Source organism: Panicum hallii, chromosome 9, assembly GCF_002211085.1.
Source record: "Panicum hallii strain FIL2 chromosome 9, PHallii_v3.1, whole genome shotgun sequence".
Taxonomy (NCBI): domain Eukaryota; kingdom Viridiplantae; phylum Streptophyta; class Magnoliopsida; order Poales; family Poaceae; genus Panicum; species Panicum hallii.
Window position 1 is genome coordinate 64,524,208 of NC_038050.1, and position 21,092 is coordinate 64,545,299.

General features: G+C 45.3%; 5 protein-coding genes across 7 annotated transcripts; 1 reads left to right on the plus strand and 4 right to left on the minus strand.

The window, feature by feature from the left end:
* Positions 1–814: 814 nt before the first annotated feature.
* Positions 815–6,628, minus strand: LOC112874757. 3 transcript variants are annotated; one of them, XM_025938269.1, is made up of 13 exons: positions 6,284–6,628; positions 5,687–5,729; positions 5,450–5,503; positions 4,765–4,828; positions 4,489–4,545; positions 4,312–4,406; positions 4,173–4,211; positions 4,005–4,093; positions 3,666–3,744; positions 2,635–2,682; positions 2,012–2,190; positions 1,268–1,389; positions 815–1,115 (listed from the first exon to the last, which is right to left on the minus strand). In XM_025938269.1, the coding sequence occupies exons 1-11, from the start codon at positions 6,469–6,471 to the stop codon at positions 2,110–2,112; spliced, it is 837 nt and encodes a 278-aa protein (XP_025794054.1). In that variant the 5' UTR covers positions 6,472–6,628; the 3' UTR covers positions 815–1,115; positions 1,268–1,389; positions 2,012–2,109. The 3 variants fall into 3 exon arrangements, with proteins under 3 accessions (XP_025794054.1, XP_025794053.1, XP_025794055.1); XM_025938268.1 differs by having other exon boundaries at positions 815–1,389; XM_025938270.1 differs by having other exon boundaries at positions 815–1,389; positions 4,545–4,562.
* Positions 6,629–7,374: 746 nt separating this feature from the next.
* LOC112874758 (egg cell-secreted protein 1.3-like) lies at positions 7,375–8,119 on the minus strand. Its single transcript, XM_025938271.1, has one exon. The coding sequence runs from the start codon at positions 7,931–7,933 to the stop codon at positions 7,478–7,480; it is 456 nt and encodes a 151-aa protein (XP_025794056.1). The 5' UTR covers positions 7,934–8,119; the 3' UTR covers positions 7,375–7,477.
* An 838-nt stretch (positions 8,120–8,957) lies between these two features.
* LOC112874755 (glucan endo-1,3-beta-glucosidase 9) lies at positions 8,958–11,819 on the minus strand. Its single transcript, XM_025938266.1, has 3 exons — positions 11,270–11,819; positions 9,162–10,294; positions 8,958–9,121 (listed from the first exon to the last, which is right to left on the minus strand). The coding sequence occupies exons 1-2, from the start codon at positions 11,632–11,634 to the stop codon at positions 9,163–9,165; spliced, it is 1,497 nt and encodes a 498-aa protein (XP_025794051.1). The 5' UTR covers positions 11,635–11,819; the 3' UTR covers positions 8,958–9,121; position 9,162.
* A 449-nt stretch (positions 11,820–12,268) lies between these two features.
* On the minus strand, positions 12,269–17,376 carry LOC112876184 (eukaryotic translation initiation factor 2 subunit alpha homolog). The gene is made up of 5 exons (XM_025940238.1): positions 16,696–17,376; positions 13,769–13,915; positions 13,587–13,691; positions 12,788–12,886; positions 12,269–12,676 (listed from the first exon to the last, which is right to left on the minus strand). Exons 1-5 carry the CDS (start codon positions 17,209–17,211, stop codon positions 12,524–12,526), a joined length of 1,020 nt encoding a protein of 339 aa, XP_025796023.1. The 5' UTR covers positions 17,212–17,376; the 3' UTR covers positions 12,269–12,523.
* A 412-nt stretch (positions 17,377–17,788) lies between these two features.
* Positions 17,789–21,029, plus strand: LOC112876884 (mitochondrial import inner membrane translocase subunit TIM22-4-like). Its single transcript, XM_025941065.1, has 4 exons — positions 17,789–18,553; positions 19,838–20,028; positions 20,115–20,187; positions 20,655–21,029. Exons 1-4 carry the CDS (start codon positions 18,391–18,393, stop codon positions 20,738–20,740), a joined length of 513 nt encoding a protein of 170 aa, XP_025796850.1. The 5' UTR covers positions 17,789–18,390; the 3' UTR covers positions 20,741–21,029.
* Positions 21,030–21,092: the final 63 nt, after the last annotated feature.

The window sequence follows — 21,092 nt, forward strand, 5'->3', positions numbered from 1 at the left end:
GCAACTTATCGGATATTCTTCAACAAAAGGAAAAAAAATATAGATACACGGTCGAGCACAACCCAGCAGTGGCCTGAATGCCTGATAGGTGTGGCACACGCAACAGCCACTCTCCAAAAGGAGAAGAAACAAACAAGCCATTATCTGCGAAGGTTATGCTACGGATTCCTGGTATCTGCATCTAGGTTCACCCCATAACTCTTTTAGCCATGCTGGCCTTCTGCACTTCTCCAATTCGCAGTCGCAGCAGCAGGAATAGAATATAAGGCAGCAAAATTAACGTAGCCATAATCTTTACAAAAAAAAACTACAATGATAACCTATAGATTCTTAATCTGAATAATCAACATCAACATCAGGAATCAGGTTTGCTTTCTTTCCCTTCACTTTTTGTTGTGGATGGCACCATGTCATCGTTGTTCTACCTCGGTAGACTCTTGACAGCGTAAGATGACTTGTAATGGCACCACACATGAACATTCCAATCGAGTTCACCCCAAAATGAAGGCCACAGTGTAATTAACAATTGGGTAAAACGAAACAGAACTGATAAGAGAATGAGTGAATCAAAATGTCACAAAAGCCATTAAAATGGAATCTGTCAATTCCAAGTATGATCTCATTTCCACTACAGCACGCATGTGCACCATCGTCCAAAGCAACACATAGCATAAATGCACAGTAGTTCTGTTCAGTGAATCTATATTTTTAGGTTCATATTCTGAAAACGACCAGTGCACAAATATCATACTAGAGCAAAACAAAAATATGAACATTTAAAAGATTCCTGATTGCCTTGCCACACCCAGAATAATTATCATCCTTCCACATAATAATTCATTTGTCTGCTCCCGATAAAATCGCATCACATTACTTTCACCACGTTTTCACAAGAGTGATTCATCTACCTTCCATGAAGGTATTTCTAGCTATCAGAATATTAATCCACAGAAAGTTGAGGCCAATGCCAAAAGACTTGTGGCTTCCGAGAACAAAGTAACAACCCACAATTGGTCTCAATCTTATCCTATCTGTTGCCCATGTCCAGAGCACAAGCATCCAGTTGCTGAAAACTATCACAAACTTACAGTTGCATATCATAGCCCTACAAGTTCCTTTGGACAGAGAGATTGTATGATGCAGATTGTAAGGTCATCTTCGTGCAAAAGGTTCCCAAGCAGCAAACTAAGAAAAATTCATAACAAGACATGCAAAACCATGATGAAACAAAGGGATGACAGGGGCGATTTTGAAAGTGTAAATCAACCTCGAGGCACATTTGATGGTTGATGATAGTACATGCTCAAAGTGATAACATTTCAGCCGAACTGTTGTTGCATGGCACACAAATACTTCATCCATTTCACAATATAAGTCCCACTTGCATACCTATGAAGCAAAATGTTGAATAATAATGTAATATATTACAGAATAATATCATATTTTTATCTATTAGATATATCAGTAGATTCTCTATTTATTGGTGGCAAGCATGATTGAAGTATAATGGTATTTTATTTTTACACCTGTGGACTAATGTTTCGAAATGAAGCGCTTAATTTTATAAGGAAATGCAGTTCCAAAATGGAAATTGGAATTAAATAGGCACCACATTTGATTTGACTATAACTCACATGGTTAGATAAGATTTATGTACAGAAATCATATATAGGTTTTAGTTCAGATAGTTGTGTACATTATGCAAGTTTGAGACAAAATGATTCCAGACTTTTATAAAAATGAGTTGTCATCATGATGTCTGTATAACAATAGTGCAGCAGTGCTGTTAACACAAATTTTCCACTTCATGTGAAATGATAGTTGACCAGCAACTATTTGGGCCACCCCAAAAAAGTAACGAGAAAGAAAGATGCCTAATTACAGGTAATACATGGACCTGCTTATGGTAATTGCAATCAGTACTCACTTTTACTTCCCAGTGAGAGTTCATTCAGATACTGTACTACCCAAAACTAACACAAGGGATAAGATAAATGACTCATTATGGTACCTGGTGTCTTGGCAAGATCAAAGATTTCTCCTGCCGTTGAGTACATAAATGAGTGTTAACTGTATTGCTGCCCATAAACTTTCTAGGATGCCACCTTTTCAATGGTTTCCTGAGGTATATGCACCTAGAGCATCTCTGCTATAACTTACGCGGCTTCTTGTTGCAGGAACAAACATGGTCTGGACAGATGGAAGGACAAGCCATAAGGTTACATATGATGAATGATGTTACACAGGTAAAGGAACTCTAGAATTTTTCAACAGAGACACCTGTAAACTGCCAAAATAAAATTTCCTTTTTTTCTTTTTTTAAAAATAGCATGTTACTTATTGCGACTGTAATTAAATGTTTTGCAGTATTGAAGACCTTTGGTACATAATTGCTAGAATTGAAACTTGTTTACTTACAAGTATCAGTTACTGCTCATTGCACTCATCTTGTGAGAAGGTTAAAACTATATCATTAGTGCTGGTTGTATTGGTAATTTACAGATGTACAGAGGAAATATGACATTTAAATAGAAGAAAAAAAAGCAACCAATGCAACAAAATCACTTGCATACAGCAGCTTGCTAATAGAGAAGACACATCATTTAAAAGCGAATAGACATCCCTTAAACTCACCTTAATTCGTTGCGGCAAACCAATCCAAAATTCCAGGTTTGGGATGGCCTAGAATATAAAATAGAGCAAGACAAGAAGTGGTTTGAAAGCATCATGAGTTACAATGGATAGAAAAGGTTCCTAAACTACTGCTTGTAGAAATATCAAGGCCAAGTGAGGATTGATACTTTATATCATTTGACAGGAACATTTAATGTTTTACAAAGGGCACGCCATGTTTTACATTTTTTATTGCGTTTAATCTATTGATATATTATATTCTTTTAGTTCTTTTGTGCTTCTCAGTTAGTTTTATTGTGTTGTTGAAATATATGCATTTCTTAAACAATCCAACTAAAAAGAGGGAAACCCAATGGAACATACCAGTTTCCACGAAATCCAAGTAGAATGATCAAAATAGATATTTTCATAGCCAGGTGGACCTTGTTGTCTAATAAAACTGATCCTTATCCTAGCAATCAATATTTTCGCTTCTGCTACGTATGTACTAGAAAGACAAAACTGGAATTGAATCAATTACGAGATAATATTTCTGGCATCATAACTTGACGTTTGGTAAACCTATGTACAATTCAACGGTTTAAGGGATCTGTTTTTGTCTCTAAACATTGGGCTCAGCTACAGTCTAAATTTATTTTGCATATAACTCAGCCTTTTGGCCAAAGACTAATAGAAATTTTTAGTAAGAGTTTTCTTGATCCCATTCCAAAAGCTGGGACCATTAATGAAAATTATCTAATACAAAAGCTGGGACAAAACGGTACTTTTTTCTACTGGTTTCAAAAAAAAGTTTTCTTTAAATAACCATGCATGCACATACATGCACTTGCAGATGTATCGGTTTAGTGGGAGTTGGGTTAATGAGAACTTTCCTCTAACTCTAACGATTAAAGCTATGCACCAGGGCCTACAGATAAGAAACTGAGAGAGTTACCACTAGCCTCTCCGAGAGAATAAATTGTACTCCAAATAATTTGAAACAAAATGGATGAGGCATAAAAATTGGCGGACAGATTAAATACTTGATTTACCTCTACAGAATGAATGCCAAGGAAATAATATCTATAAACTGCTCCAATCAAAATGTAACCTCCAAGAAGGGACAGTATTCTGCAGAAAAGTTAGATATTAATTAAGCGTGAACTACCAAAAGAAAAAAGATGAAACTCTGCGAGCAATGAGAAATCATAAAAGAGAATATAATTTTATATTAAGAAGAAAATAAGCACTCAAGCAAGGCGAAATGGACTTGAACCAAGGTGGTTGGGGTACACCCACACCTTCCAGTAGTTGAGCTAGACTCCCCACTGTAGCCCAATGGTCAAAACAAGTTCAAGTTTCATAGTTATGTGCAACTCAAAATAACATACGTTATGAACAAAGTGCCTAACCATCCCCAGCCACTTCCAGAAGCAGAAACAGATCTTGCACAACCAGAAGGGTGCTTAAATGTTGTAGCCTGTGAGGTAAAATTATTTTAATGTCTTAGAAGAAAATATGATATAGAAATTGCATTGTTACAAATTTTGTGTACCCACATAATCACAATCACCAGATATGAAGAATTTGTCTGGCACCTGTGAACAAAAGGAAATAAAGTAGAAAGGTAAAATAAGAGGTGATAAAGAAACAAACTAAACATACTTCAAGGAGCTGTAAATGAAGGAATCTACTCACTTGGGCTACAATTGAATCGCAAAGGACAGAAACAGAAATAGAACACTTTGATGAGAACATCTTAACAACAACACCCTTTTGAGGATTACTCTCGTCTATTCTTCCCCCAACGAAACAACAATCATGTTAGTTCCATACAGAAAGGATAGTTCTGAAAGAATTGTATGTCATTGTTACCAATTAGAGATAAATGGGATTTAGATAAACTCCCAATGGTTGTGCAAACATCATACCCTGTGGACAGAAAAAAGCTTCCAATAACCAGCACCAACAGCAAAAGAGGACAATAGAACAATTCAGACTGATATTTGAAAAATAAAATTCAAAATTATTTGAAAAATGCAAAGGGGGAACCAGTTGTTCCACTGGTATCATTCCGGATACAAATTAAGGATATAATGGGGATCAGATGAAAATAATATCCAATCAAGACTCAGGAGAGAAAAAAGCTACCTCCAATATTATTTGACACAAGTGCACTACACTGGGTTCCGCACCTCAATGGACCGCCACAGTCCTATTGTGGTACATAAATAGTTAGAATAAAACAGAATTAAAGTAACGAATGAGAAAAAATAGAATCTTCGACAGCACTCAGTGTGAAGGTACAGAGGAGTTTAAATTATTAGAAAAAATAACAATATTCCAAGCAGTAATTGTGTCCACGCTCCACGCTATCACTACCGCCTATTAGGCTAGTCCTTGACAAGAGAATTCATCAAAGAGACAAAGTTTATTTAAAGAAAGAGTGTCCCCTAGCACATGAAAGTTCAGCTAACTGCAAACGTGCCGTGAAGTATGCACTTCTGACTTCTGGTTGGCAAATCTTCCAGTGATAACACGTTCCCTTACGGAAATCATAACAAATACAGCTAATGAAGTTTCTATTGAAGCAGTGTCCAGATAAAGCAATGAAGAAACAATGATGTTTGCTCATTCAACACAAGCATGAAAGTTACATGCTGTCATGCTGATGTACAGGCGTGAGTGCGCATGCTAATCCACAAAGGAAATACTAGAAAAAATCTGAACAGCTTCCATTTAGGCGTGAGTGCGCATGCTAATCCGCAAAGGAAATACTAGAAAAAATCTGAACAGCTTCCATTTAGCTGATGGAATAGCTATATCAAGGGAGTACCTCACAATTAAGACATATAGGAGGGTCAAAGTTGAATAGCATTTCATCGCACAGCTGCATGTATGGAACAAATAAAACCATCATTAGTGGAGCACGAAACCTCAAAAGTTTCTTTTAGGGAATTCAAAAGCCCATTTCAGTTATTTGCCAGCTTATTATATTAGCTTCTCCAAATGTAGAAACTATGCCTACATATGCAAAAGATCACACAGAAAAGAGTATCCTATCATAACCAACCTGGAACCAGAGTATGGAATCATTCACAGCCACCTTGTAAAACCTGAAACATGAGACAGAAATTATTACTGGATGCACTCAACATAGGTATCATAACACAACAGCGTGCAATTCCCTAGAGAGAATGTAATAACGCATGAGTTTGCAACCAAGTCAGGCTGATAGATTTCAATATCTGTAAGGACACACTTCTAAAAGCTGCCTCACCCACAAGGCCACAACGAATTTGGAGGTCTTCAACTTTCAGCAAGCCACGGACACCACTTGCTTTTTTAAAAAGGCCAAGCAGGCTACGAGTGCACAAATCTGTCGACTTGTGCTCGGATACCTATATAAGTTCGTTATACAAACTAAAACCATTCCACATAGCAAGGCTCCGCGACCGCGTGGACAAGCATTTCATCTAACACGAGACGCGCGTCTCCGCGACCGCGAGGCACGAAGAGGCCCCGAGGTGACCGCGAAGCGCGAGGATTCTACCCTACCCTGGAACTGGAATTTGAGCCAATCCCCGTCCCGATGGACGCAGAGGACGTAGACAATTCAAAGGGCGCGCTAGTAGTAGTAGGCGCGCAGCGGCTCTAGCTAGTCACGTACCCATCCTCGCTGAGGACGCCGTGGCGGTGCGCCGGCGTCGGCGCCGCGAGGGCGAAGCTGTAGAGATCGCCGCCGCGCGCGACGGAGAGCTCGCAGGAGCCGCCTCCCCCGGCACCAGCGAGGCCGCAGCTGCATGCAGCCGCGAGGAGGAGGAGGGGGAGCGGCAGGCGGGGCCCCGGAGCCGGCATTCTCGACGGCGGCGTGACCGAGGATGCGCGGAGCGTGTGAGCTTGTCCGCTTGTGGCCGGGCGACGAGCGCTGAGGAGCGTAGCGGAGAGCCTGGACGCCTCCACCCGCGAGCCGGCGGAGCGCGGCTCGAGCTCGACACGTTTGGCGTTTGTTCCGCAGCGGTAGGCGCGGCGCTCACGTGTCGGCACTCGGGAGCCGGGACCCAACCCCGATGCCAGCCTTCCTCGGCCGGCCGCGGCAGCGTCCCCATCCGCCCTGCGGCGCGGCCCGCACCGCTCACGTTGTGCTTGCCGCCGCGGCCTGTGTCGCGGACAGGCTGGCCCGGTGAGTGGCGGACTTGTCAAAATCGTATGCGCCCAGCAGCATCTAGCCCGGTGAGTGGCGGTCTTGTCACTCTCCGGGCATGCTGATTGCTCTTTGATTGACTCTCCATCCGACTCTCTGGGGGTCTTGGGTGAGCAGCAGCACCCAAGACTCTCTGGGGGTCTTGGGTGTCGTCGGCTCGTCGCGTGGTGTGATGGCCGCGCGACTGCGAATTCGGTGGTCAAGTCGAGTCCGCCGTCCGGTCGACCACTCGTCCCAGGACCTAGAACGTCGGAAGGCGGAAGCCCAACGGCTGCCGGTCGGTGGTGAAGAGAACGTGATACGGCGGCGGCATTGTGTAACCCGGAACTGAATCGTCGTGGCGTCGCTTTCGTGGGTCTATGCAGACTAGCGAGACCCTTGCTGATTCAGACGGCGAGCTTAACTAGATCCGCTGATTTGTTTGCGAAAGTCCTTGGACGCACAACCAGTTAGTTTTGAGTTCAAAATTTTGATCTGCCGTGTTCACCTGTTATTTATCTCGTAAATTTCTCAAGAGACAAATTATTTGGTGGTGGCAGTCAGGTTACAATCCCAAGAGAATGCCGCCACCGGCTGCCACCCACGCTTTTTATCTCACGAGAAACCTGACCGCGACTGCTCCAGCAAGCATGGGCGTGGACACGAGCTGCGGCGGCACGCTCAGCGGTGCGCCGAGGCGCTCTTCCTTCCGGCCACAGCGGCGACGCTCTCGCGCGCAGCGACACCGCCGCCCGCCGCGACAGCACGCTGGGGCGGCGGCGAGCCGCCGCCGTCGCCCGCGTCGCAGTAGCCCTTGAGCATGTCCCCCTCCTCGGGGGTGAACCCGATGGCGGACAGCATGGCGTCGGTGGCCCAGCAGCGCTGCTCGATGACGCGGATGGCGCGGCAGCACCCGGGCCCCAGGTACGCCTCGCCGTTGAGGAGGAACAGGATGATCTCGCCCGTGCACGACTTGATGTCCACCAGCGCCTCCCAGCACTGCTGCGACCCCTCGCCCTCCAGCCGCTGCGCCAGGCCGGCCACGCCAGGCGCCGCCGGCTCCGGCCGGCGCGCGCCCGCCGCGGCGAGCAGAGCCAGGCAGGAGAGCACGGCCAGGGGCACGCCCGAGAATGCCATGGGCGACGACGACGGTGGTGGTGCTAGCTAGCGATGCGCTGGTGATTATCTGCGAGACGTCTGTGGGCATCGAGGCTTGCGGCTGTATTTATACAAGATGAAAGGGCATGCAAGCGAAGAGACGCAATTAGCTTCAGAGTGAGCGAAAAGGCTTCAGTTTCAGAAATCAAAAGGTCACATTCATGGCGCATAATGAGCATGGTTTAACCTCGTAGTAGTGCTTACCACAGAAGATGAACGGCCTCTGCACGGCATCATTTCTGCAAAAGCTTCCTCTTGCGATTCGCATCTCTGCTGCTGCTTCCCTTCATGTTTCAGCCAACTTTTAAGTTTTGTTATTTTGGCATTCGCAGCTGCCTCGATTTACTTCTGATGTCTTTGTAGCGAAATGGATTGGTGGTGGCCATCAGCGGCTGTACCAATTTCTACCCACTCCCGTGTCCGGTTAATCTCCCTTTCTCTCTGAGTACAGATAGTCATGGATTAATCATGTCCCTCTTGCTTCCAGGATGGCAGAAGTCTATCCAATGATTTCAGTACCTACGTTATTGCACAGACATATTCCAGTCATGATTTATTTCAAATATCGGTTGCTTCGCCTCTATTGTATCCCTTTCATGTATAATTCCTTTATACATATAATACGTTTACATCAGGTCATAAGTGCATGGGCTTGGTCTCGGCCGTGAGCTTAATCTGAACTTGGAATAATCTCCCTGGGTCAATAGCCACATCTAGCGCCGCCCGGCTCTCCAGCCAAACTGCGGTTCACTTACCACATGTAGCGCCTTCTGTTAACATTGTACCGAATGTTATTCGTGTTTTTACAAGTGCAATAGCTTGGAGTGGAACCAAATTTCAACGCATAACTTGCAGCCCCTTTTATTGTGGACCCTTTCAGGATGTAGTGAAACAAAGACTGTATTTCTCATTGAAATATTGAAATGGATATGTTACCAAGGTCAAATTTTGAACAAGAGAATAGCTGCTGTTGTGATTTAGCCATACTAACTTAACACGCATTATTACCCTTTGCCTAAATCTACCAGTTCAGATAAGCATACTCCTCCAGAAGTGGGACATCAGAAATTGTACCATTTCAGGAATACTATTGTTTGATGGTGCACCGAGATTTTGGAGTACATGCAATGAGAGGCCCGAAGAACAACTTTTAAGGCTCAATTTGGCCTCAAATACAAAGGTAACAACTTTTAAGGCTCAATTTGGCCTCAAATACAAAGGTAGGCAGCCACATCGACTATAAACAAAAAAAAAATGCAAACCCAGAGAACTGGTAACCGAAACATGGCCAATGTTAGGTGCAAAGAAGCGGCAGCAGAAGTCCGAATTGCAAGAGGAAACAAGCAATCGTCAACAGATGGATCAACAGTCGTTATCAAACCTAGGCCATTGAAGTTGCAGCTGTCCTCACTCTGATCATGCTGTTGGTAGTAGTTGTTGAACGCATATGATACATTACCAGGCCAGCCAAGGCCAGAGCAGGAGGCACCAGGTGACAGAGCACTGCAGTCACCATTGGAGCAAGCTGCAGAAAAACTGGCAGAAACATTGGAGAGGTCCTTGTTGTTGTCGATCACACACCATTTTGACGGAAAGTAGCCGACATCAGGGGCATTCTTGAGTGATTTAGGACCTTGACCTATGTTGGCATAGTACTTTGCCTGGCCATCAAAGGTGAAAATACCGTGGTGTCTTTCATAACCTCCACTTGCCGTATTCCTCTGATCTTCATCTAGAAGGCTGAAGAGATATGTCTCGACTGGAGGCACTTTAGGGCGAAGTGGAGTCCCAGACTTTTTGGCAAGGTGGTTGACTAGGCCAGTCATGAACGACTGAGCAATAGCTGGAGTTGCATTCACAGCTCCATCTGTTGGCCATCCTGCTCTGCCGACAATGACGTCCATGTCACTGAAGCCAGCATTGGTTAGAGCAGTAACCACAGCATCTATGCTTGCATCGAAGTAATTGTCATACTTGTTTTGACCATCTTTTACTGGATGTGACATCAATTGGAAAAGGTAATAGTCCAATGACAGATTCTTGTGCTGTTGAAAGCTCAAAAATGGATCCAGCTCGACCATAAATGGTGAACTATTGTTACTAAGAAATGAGAGTAGTTCTCCCATGGTCTTGTTAACATCAGGTCTGAAGCTAGCTTTTGAAGGCAGCATAGATGCATTCTGGTATGTGTCAGCGCTACAGGGTACTACCACCTTGATCTTGGTAGATAACTTTGCAGCAGTCAGCGCTTTTTTAATATTTGCTGCTGCAGGAACTACAAAGGGCTGGAAATGTTGTCCATGACTAAGACGAAATGGCTCATCCCCAACAGCAATATATCTGTAATGTCGATTTGCTTGTCAGCAAAAAGAAAATATAATATTCCGAGGTACAATAATAACTGAACTGCAACATCACTGCTTTTACAAAAAAACATAAATTACACATTATTATTTAAATCCAGGATCCCCTCATTTACGCAGTGAAGAATCGCAAACTGTAGCAGAAAATATTCTCCCAGCCGGGAAGCTGTAACCAAGGAGTAAAGAACTAAAGATACACTCGCAAACTGTTACCTTTGAAGAAAGCTGCTCTTCGAGTTGATATGTTCCACCTCCCATTATCTACTTAATATAGGTCTAGGCTAATTCCTTGTGCCATTTCTCAACTAGTATTTACCAAGAGGAAACCCAAACATACCAGAGGGTGAGGGTCTCAAACTTAGTAAGAAGACTCTACCAGTACACCAGCACTAACATTTGCAAACCCTTCATATGATTTCATTTCACAAATGAGTGCCTAGTAATAAAAAGTCCAGTGAGCTACTGCAACCAACACACGAATAGGAACTTAGGAAGCTATCATCAGGACTCAACCTATACATTAGATAAGAGCAATATCCCCCTTCTTCAGTTTAGATTAATCAGCCATCAGCATTGCTGGGTTAATCTATATAATTCAGGGCAAAAAAATACACACCCCAATACACACCCCATTATTTCCAAGACATACACTGGACCTAACCCTCCTAAAAATATGATTAAGCTCACATGGTGTACTAGGATGTCAGGTTGAGAGTCAAAGGGTCAACCTCTGACAATCAAGTCAATTCGAGTCAAGAGTCTGCCCTTTCTATGGCAACACAAGAATTTGGTCAACTTAAACCATAATTTAAGGTTCCTTGTTTTTTCATAAGTAAACTAGCAAAAGACCCATTATTTCCCTACCCTTTCATGACCTAAAGTGTCGCCCAGAAATAGTATTTCTTTGAAGAGAATGGCGCATAGAAATCTTGCATCGGAAGGGAGCTCTTACTCGAACCGAACGCTGGAGGCGTAACGGGTGATGTTATCGTGGACCCAGGCGGCGGCGGCCTTGGTTGAGGAGGCGAGGGGCCGGAGCAGCGCGTCGGGGACCCCGACGGTGACGGCGACGCCGGTGCCCGCGAGCGCCGCGAGCGCGTCGGAGGAGGCGGCAGCGAGGCGGACGCGCGGGACGGAGTTGGGGAGGAGCAGGCCCTGCACGACCTGCGCCGCCGGGAGCGGGTGGGAGGACGCGAATCCCCAGTTCACGCCCACCGCGGAGGCCGCCGGTGGCGCCGCCGCCGCCGCGAGGAGAGGTAGCACGAGGAGGAGGCCAGGTGCGAACGGCGGCAGCGGGCGGCGGCGATTGGACGGCATTGCCTCGTGTTCCGTGTGCCGGTGCAGCGCCAGGCGCCCAGGCTAGCAGGTGATTGTCGCTACTCGCTAGTGCTGTTGTGCACTTGCGAATGTGCGTGCGTGAGCCGGGGTAGTCGACTAGCCGTAGCTAAGTTTTTTTTTCTTTTTCTTTTTTTGCGACGATTCTAAGATAATCACAAGTGACCAGTTCGTATGAAACGCAGGAATATGGAGCTTTGGGGAGAGGATCAGGTGCAGCTCGTCTTGCTTGCAACTGCAACTCTGCAAGGACAACACGTAATCTAGATCCATTGATTCCAAAAAGGAAACTGGCAATGCAACGGTACTAGGCCACCAGCTACTTCGCTGTTGGAAAAACATGCTTTCCGTATTCGTGCGAGATATATTTTCATAGTTTACCTGCAGAGGTGAATATATCTCTAGATTTGGTGAAATTTAGGACAAACAATTCCCTTGTACTTGCAGGCTCTGAGATATACGTAATTGTAGACGGAGTGGAAATAACCGTTAGCCCAAAGATATGACTACACGAGAAACAACACAAGAGCGACTCCTTACCAAGAGCCAAAGGCTGGGACTATATCCCATATCATGAGAAAAGGGGCAAAACGTCTTGGAACGAACACATGTAGAGTAGGGTGCGGCAAATAACGAACTTTGTTTCACTCCCAATAATAATTAGGTGCTGCTTGAGCTAAGTAAAAGTTTTCCCGACACCAGCTGAACCCAAAAAACATGAACACCGCAGGTAACAAGTTTAAGTGAATTTACTGGGGTTCAGCCACCAAAAGCCTAAACAAAAAGAAACTGCTTCCAAACAGGACGTCTTAGATCTTAGCTGGTGCTATACAGCAAATCTCATCCAAACCAACCAGGGTCCAGAGGGGCCTTAATAAGCTGTGACTCCGGTATTTGTAAGGTCAACATCACCCATTCCTGTGTCTTCCTCCTCTTCACTGTCATCATCACCATCAACCTCTTCATTTTGCGCCATCAAGGAATCAATCTGGTCGAGGAATAGCTTGTCTTCCCGCTCGCTCACCTGTTTACAAGAAAGTATGCACAGCATTAGTTTTCAGAACCATCATTTGGAAGATAACTATACTCGAAAGAGGGAATGCAAAAGAATAAGCAGATATTGAAAAGAACTTACAGCTCTTGGTGGTTCCTTCACTACCAACTTTCCCTTGTATTTTTCAATCTCTGCTGTACAAGCCTTGATTGCATCAGTGAGAACTGAAATGCCTTGCTCCTGTTCAAAGGCAATGCAGAAAAGAAACAATCATCATTATTATTTTCTGGATAGTAAAGACATGACAAGCCCTTAACCGTGCTAGGGTCAGAACTAAAAATAACATATAACAAATACAACGTAGTATTTACACTGCGCAAAAGGTGAATCAAGGTGTTGCATTAGAATAAGCAATGTAAATAATGCTTATTTAAGGCCTTTCCATATTGCTAATATAATGATCAGTTATCCACAGGTAACAGAAAATATCATTCTCAATCACCATTAATTATCATCCATCCAAGTTAACCTAATAGATCGAAATGAAGGTCATGAATTGTGGAACACATTGATAGGAATTAAGAACAATGAAATGTCTGAACCAGGCCATGCTGCATTGTAAATTTGGCTAGTCACTGTATTACATAAAGTGGAACTCCGGGAAAAAAAACTAACTAGTACATCAGGCCATTTTTCCCAATGGAAAGGAACAAGATCAAAATTATGAGAAAACGAAACAAAATATATCAAGCACCACTATAATCAGCAGCATATAAGTAATTGAAACATGCACTCTCAAATCTAAATAGAGTGTTTCAATCAAATTTGTAATCACATATTTGAGGAGAAATGGAGAGCTTTATCACAGAAGAAACTTTATGTAATAGCTCAGCTTATAACAAGTAACCCGCCTGAATTAAGTACTGAGAAAAATACCAACCTTATCAAGAGTCTGTGTGGTCAGAACATAAAGTGGAGGAGCAACTAGCTTAATCTTCACAGGACAGTTATCATTACCAGAGGCTTCAGCTTTCTTCATGGCTTGCTGCAAATACATATAAAATTAGCATTTTGCAAAGATCTCTGTTAAATCATAGAGCAGCAACAGCGGGTAGCTATAACCTTAATGTGGAGCACGCCATCAAACTGGAAGCATTTCATCTCCACATCAGCACGGATCTTGAGTGGCTGTGGTGTCATCCTCCTCCTTATGTTCTTCACCAGAGAATCCTTAACCTCAGGAGTGACAGCAGGCACCACCTTAGTCACCTGCCAGTAATTTTAAGAACATCCTTGTCTCAAATAGTTTCTATGTAAACATATCTAGAGCAAATTCATAGTACCTTTCAATAACAGAGTACAAAAATCTGCAGGAACATCATTCCAAAGCACATACAGAAACAGACAACTAAATGTGCCAAATTTGGCAAAAAGTTTGCCTATACAATAAACTTGATATGAAGTTAATCACTAAAGCAAAGCTATACCACTGTCTATCTACTGCTTGCAATCCAAACTGATAATGATCAGTTACTACTAATCTGAATGACATTGATTTCATCTCAGTTCAAACTTCAAACTGAGCTTTTTTCAATATATTAACATTATGAGGTACCTACATGAGACTGACGGAGGACACGTACCCACTGAAAGACAAACTACATTATCTACAAATTATTACTAATCCAAAAAATTAGCAAACTACTGCTCTAGATTACAACTAGATCCAAAGGGCAGAGATGCTATGTATGTGCAAAAATACCTACAGTAACATCAAAACCTACTTAAGCTGGTTGCCCCTAAAGCTAATTATGTTCAAACAACTTAAATAACCACATGTATGACTACCCAGGTTGAATTGGCGAATGTTAGTTTGATAATATTTTGAACTAACAGATGACAAACATAGAAAGTCACAGCCAACTAATCATCTCAGTGTTATCAACATACCAGCAGTCACAAAGCTGGCATTGACCCTTCAACAAAAGCTTCATATGGGGAAAATTTAACAGAGGGGCCCATACCATCTACAAACTATTTAGAGCTCCGGAAAACTGGAGAAAATTGCAATTTTGGGACTCGAAACATTGCGCTTCGCATATTTGCCATTACTAACATTAACATCGTAAAATTGGGACTCCAAACATCAACAACTTGATTATACTGCCATTAGGTGTATTTCCTCTCTTTGCTAATTTTCTTTTCATGTATTTGGGCTGTGATTAGGTAAGTTCTATAGGACGGCGATTCGCCCGGAGATGCTATACGGTGCTGAATGTTGGCCTACAAAAAGGCGACATGTCCAGCAACTGAGTGTAGCAGAGATGCGTATGCTACGTTGGTTCTGCAGGCATACAAGAAGGGATAGAGTCCGGAACGAAGAGATTCGAGATAGGGTAGGGGTGGCACCTATCAAGGAGAAGGTGATTCAACATCGGTTGAGATGGTTTGGACATGTACAACGGAGGCCTCCCGAGGCGCCGGTGTGTAGTGGAGTTTTAAAGCGGGGCGATAATGTAAAGAGAGGTAGAGGTAGACCTAGACTAACTTGGGACGAGACGGTTAAGAGAGACCTTAAGGAGTGGAATATCGCTAAGGAATTAGCTATGGATAGGAGCGCTTGGAGATTAGCAATTAACGTACCTAAACCGTGACCTTTGTTACTTTTTGTTTAACCCCTAACTCTTCCTTTGGCTTGTGCCCTTTCTGTGTTCTTATTCTTGTTTTCTGTGGGTTTCATCTCTAGCCTACCCCAACTTGCTTGGGACAAAAGGCTAAGTTGTTGTTGTTGTTGTATTTGGGCTGTGAAAAGACCCTTTTGCCCTTCACTCTTGCATGGATTAGGCAACGTCCGCTCGCATCGTCTTCTCGTTCTGGACGCATCGTCTTCTCGTTCCGATCTAGCGCTGCCGTCTTCTCCTCGTTCCTGCGCTAGCCGCCGCCCCACCGCCGGTCCTCGTCCCGCCCTGGCCCCGCCCGCCCTTGCAGCGCCCGTCCCGGCCGCGCCCGCCACTGCTGGGGGCGGCGGCGCCCTAGCTGCGCCCGGCTTGGCCGCACACGCCATGGCCGAGGGCAGGTCCATTCACAAGGTCGACAGGGTTGGGCGCAGGGTCCGCGCGGAAGCCGTTCCCTGAGTTCTTGCTGCCGGAGTTCTCGCCCAACGCCCTAGACGTGCCCGCCCTGGAGTGCGACCCCCAACGCGGCGACAACTCCATGGCCGGTCGCTTCCCCGTCGCTGTCGAGCGCATCTCCACCGGTGGCCTTCTCCAGGGATCTGAAGGTACCCACGCCTCTTTACTTCTCCTCATCCGTCCCATGTTGTGCTTGCTTCGATTTGATTCCACTACTGCTTGAGGAGATCGACCTGGCCATGCAGCGGCCTGCCTGCCTGCCTGCCCAGGCGGCGGCAGCCAGCCAGCCCAGGCGGGACCGGCGGCCTGCCTACCTGCCTGCCAGGGCAGCGGCGGCCAGCCAGCCAGCCTGTGGCAGTGGCAGCGGCCTGTCTGCCTGCCAGGGCGGCGGCTGCTAGCCTGACTGCCCATGAAGGCAGCAAGAAGGCACGTCCTAATCCATGCAAGAGTGAAGGGCAAAAGGGTCTTTTCATAGCCCAAATACATGAAAAGAAAATTAGAAAAGAGAGGAAATACACCTAATGGCAGTATAATCAAGTTGTTGATGTTTGGAGTTCCAATTTTACGATATCAATGTTAGTAACGGCAAATATGCGAGCGCAATGTTTCGAGTCACAAAATTGCAATTTTCTCGGAAAACTGCCAAGGCACTGCTGCTCTAAGTTTCTAAAAAATAATAGTTGATTATGCCATGATGATGTGCAATAATAAAAGAAAACATGAACAAACGAGAGTAATGTTTATCTGAGGCAGCTTATCAGTCTATGACAACCTAAGACCGAAATAAAACAGGCATACGTCTATTGAGAGACAGACGTATCACATTGATTAACGAATAACGAGAGAGTTTAGCAACCTTGGCATGTGTAGCCAGGTCACGATAGTGATTTGCAGGTTGAGAGAAAAAGTGGAATTAACCTCCTGGCCATCTGGGCCGGTCTCCTTCTCCTCGTAGGTCAGCGCGTCGAGGATGGAATCGGGGTCGGCAACGATGAGCTTGAAGGCCTCGAAGGCGTGGCCGTACTTGCGGTAGAGCGGCCAGCAAATGCGCTGGTAGAGCGGCTCGAGGTCGATCTCGAGGGTCTCGGCGACGTGGCGCATGATGGAGTGCACGAGCTTGGACTTGTTGTACCTATCCTCGCAGGCGTGCGCCTCCTCCTCGGAGACACGGCGCTTGGAGAGGTCGATGTACCCCTTGTCGCGGTCCACACGGAGCACGATGGCGGGCTCCTGGCGGCCGACCTTGATGAGCGAGGAGATGGAGCGAATGCGGCGGCGGGAAAGCTCGGAGAAGAGGATCATGCCCTCGATATTGTTGTACTCGAGCAGGGAGACGTACGCGCCCATGTCGGCGATGTGCTTCACCTGGATCATCACGGCCGCGTCCACCTCGGGGAACCGCGGCTCGTACATCCGGCACTCGAGGTTCGGCATCTTTGCTGGCGGGAGGGGTGGGTCTCGCCGGAGCTTGGGTCGGAAAACGGGGGCGGCGGATCTAGGGTTTGCTTGGGTTTTGGAGAGACGGCGGCGGCGGGGTGCGGGCGGAGGAGCTTGCTGTTGTGCTCGGGAAGGCAACTGAACGAATCGAACGGCCACGCGTTGGAGCGGATGATAACCGGTCTGCGCCGCCTTATTACTTCCGTTTCCCCGAGTTGTTGGCGTGATCGTGTATAATACGTAACCTCAGAAGTCTTTACGCATTACGTGCGGCTCATGTGCTCCGGACCGGATGACAACTTGTACCCGAAACCCGATAAGTTTTACTATATTATACACAGGCGTAGGTGAAATCTTATACCGTGGATTTGTTAATGGGTAAAATATCAGACTCGTCAGGTTTACTGGCTTGGATCTGGAACCATATAACCCGATCCATCAAGCAAATAAGCCTATAGTTCCATACCTCAGTTTGATCCAATGACTCAATATATAAGATCAGAGCCATCCACGAACCCTAATCTAATCCTTCCCTCCCCATTCAGCAGCCGCACGCAGGGGTCTCTCGCCCACCGGCCCCGCGCGCTCGCGCCGCCCAGCCTCGGCCTCCCCCGCGCGCGCCCCGCAGCCCGCGCGCTCGCCCAGGGACCCGCGCGCTAGCTCGCTCACCCGACCGGCCGCGCGGCTGGCCTCGCTCCCGCACGGCAGCGGCTCGCATCCGCCCGGCGGCCGTCCCAAGACTCGCGGTCCCGCGCCGGTGCTCCCGGTCCCGTTCCCACCGCCCTCTCCCCGTTTCCCTCCCAGTTCTGGCCGCCCGCTCGCCGGCTAGCCGCCGCCGCTTGACGGGCACGGGCAACCCGTGGGCGACCCGAGACCCGAGCGGGCACGGGTCTGGGCTTAAAAATGAACCCGTGATGGGTATGGGTTTGGATCCGTGCCCGTTGCCAACCCTTTCCTCTGCTTCCCTTCTGATTCCCTGCGCGGCGCCGACCCTCTTCTTGGAGGAGGGGGTAAAGAAAGCGAAGCCGCCGCCGGGGGACACTACACTAGCCGGGTCCTGTCCAACCCACCCGCCTCTCGAACTTTCAGAACCATCCACGCGCTAGCTGCGGCGCAGCGCGGCCGGTGCTAGCTCCATCGCCGAGTGTTAGGGGGGAGGAGACCAGATTGCGAGAGATGGCCTCGCCGGAGCCATCCGCGGCGGGTGCCGGCGCCGGGGGCGAGTCGGCGAGCCAGGCGACGGCGGTGGAGCCGATCCGGATGCCGACGGCGGAGGAGATCAAGGGGCAGGACATCTGGAACAACTGCGCGGTCCGCAGCGTCGTCAGTGGCGTCATGGGTGAGACACTACTCTTGAGCCCCGGAGCTCCGGCTTTGTTTCCTTTTCTTGAGCGTCGTCAGTGGTGTTTCTACAATTTCGTAGCTAGTCCCCAACGAAGTTTTGCAAGAAAACATTTTGATTGGGAGTTTTGGGACTACGTGAACTTGGCGTCTAATATTATGAAGAAGCTTAACAGACTCCATGCTTTGGGCCAAAAAAATATTAATCCATTGAAAGCTTGGAGATTGTATGGTGCTTGAGATATTTAGAGGTCTTGTACTCATTCTTTGCGGGATATTGCAGCAGTGGTCCATTGGTTATATGGTTATGGGTAGTTGTTCCCTGGTTTGTCAAAAGAGTTCAAAACAGATAAAAGCTAGTTTTGTACGGAATGAGAATAATTGGGTGTGCTAATGCGTCAATTAGAGAGTTGGTTTTATTATCATCATTCTGTGTGTTCTCCTCTTTCTTGTTTAGATATCTTTAGAAATTATTGGAGTATATCAAAGAAAATCTTATTATCCCTTGAAATGGAGTTTAATGTGAAATGTGATATGCTAATGGAGTATGTTTGAACTGAACTTGCCTCAGATAAGCGTAATATTTTTTGTAGTTTTGTCATGGTAATTGATAGTCGTGGGATATGCTCAATGATTTGGTTCAAAAAAAAATTCAAGTAGGTTGGGAAGAATTTGCCTATAGGCAGGTAAAAGGCTGTATTAACTGTCACTCCCTTCAATGTTCTTCCTTTACCTTCAGTGTTGCTATAAGCATGTAGCAATAAACATACAATGGCATTTTTCTATAGCCAGTAAAATTCGAGCTCACATTTAATCTGATTCATTTCAAGTTTTCTCACTCAAGCAATTACCAGGGAAACAGATGGTTAGTTCATTGAAGGAAGCTTGATCTTTTAATGCTTCATTCTATCTAGAAAGGCATGTAGCACACAATTTTTACCCGGTGTAGCAGTGTTATTTTTGTGCACAACATGTGTGTTTCTCAAAATGATGAGTTATGAGAGAATAGCGATATCCATAACGTGCGCTCTATTTATCATCAATATAACCCAATTGTCAGTTGTTGCTTACAGTTTGGCAGTAGTATTGTCAGAATGCCCGACATTAAGATCTAATGTTTGGTTACTCAAGGTTAGAATGAAAACCATGTCTTCTCTTACCTAGCTAAATAGCCTACAGTACCAACTGCTTGCGCTTGGCCGTCCCAACGATGATATATAGAGTTATGCATGTTATTTTATGGGATAACTTGTATTAACTCAGTATCCTTTCCATTCAATAGGAGGTGGTCTTGGCGTACTTATGGGACTATTCTTTGGAGCTCTGGAAAATCCAATAATGGCAGAGGAGATGACAGCAAGGCAACAAATAGTATACACAGCAAAACAGATGGGTAGTAGAAGTATAAGCAATGCCAAAACCTTTGCGGTCATGGGTCTGATTTTCTCAGCAGCTGAATGTGTCATAGAGAAGGTAGATAATTTTAACATTTTTTGTATTCATGAATGTTTCTACACGTTCTCTTCCTATTTAAACTTTGTATTCTCATGCTTTGGCAGGCTCGGGCAAAGCATGACACTACCAATACAGCGGTAGCTGGTTGTGTCACAGGAGGAGCTTTAGCAGTGAAAGGTTACTATTTTGCCATGTCACTATCTATGAAATCATGAGACAATTGACTTAGCTTATTATCGACTTACTAAAGTTCCCAAGACAATTTCCTGAACTAAAACCCCACGGCGCAAACGTTGGAGTTGTATTTTATATGGATTGAGGTGGATGGTTATCTTTGACATCTCTAGTAGCTTTCTTCCAACTATTTGTGTATCTGCCATGTCTCAGAGTTCGGATAGCTGAACTTAATGAAGTGTTCTGTGTTAGCTGTAAATCTGTATTTCTGATCATAACCCGAAGTTGAAAGATCTTTCTGTTCCTTTTGTATGTATGGTGACATACACTTTTTGTATGATTTCTATCCCTTAATTTCCCATTCCTGCTTAGATAACTAGCTTAGAATGAGTGGACATTTTCTATATTGCAGTCCTGATGTATCTATATTTGAATATCATACCTAACGGATTTTTTTTTAATTCTTGCAGGTGGCCCTAAAGCTACATGCGTTGGATGTGCGGGTTTTGCTGCCTTCTCAGTGGCGATTGAGAAGTTCTTTGATCGGCATACTTGAAACGGGTGATGTCAATTGGAAGTGAATCTTTTTTTTAGCAGAGTATGAGCAGCAGTAGTGGAAGAACCTGATTATTTGCAACATCCAGTCATTGACATCTCTTGAGAGATTTTGTACCCCTAAAGTTTTTGCTATTTTCAATTTATTACCTGGCTTCATAGTTATAACTGGACCCCTGGTGCACTTTCAAGGTCCAGTCCACCTGAATCAATATTGATGACAATCGACTGTGTTCTCAAATGTGTTATGTTGTTATCCACAGCAACAGGTTTCTATATTATTGTTGCAATCTGTATTCTCTAGGTGATAACTTGCTGACCTAACGATGTGTTTCACTCCTACTTCACTAGTG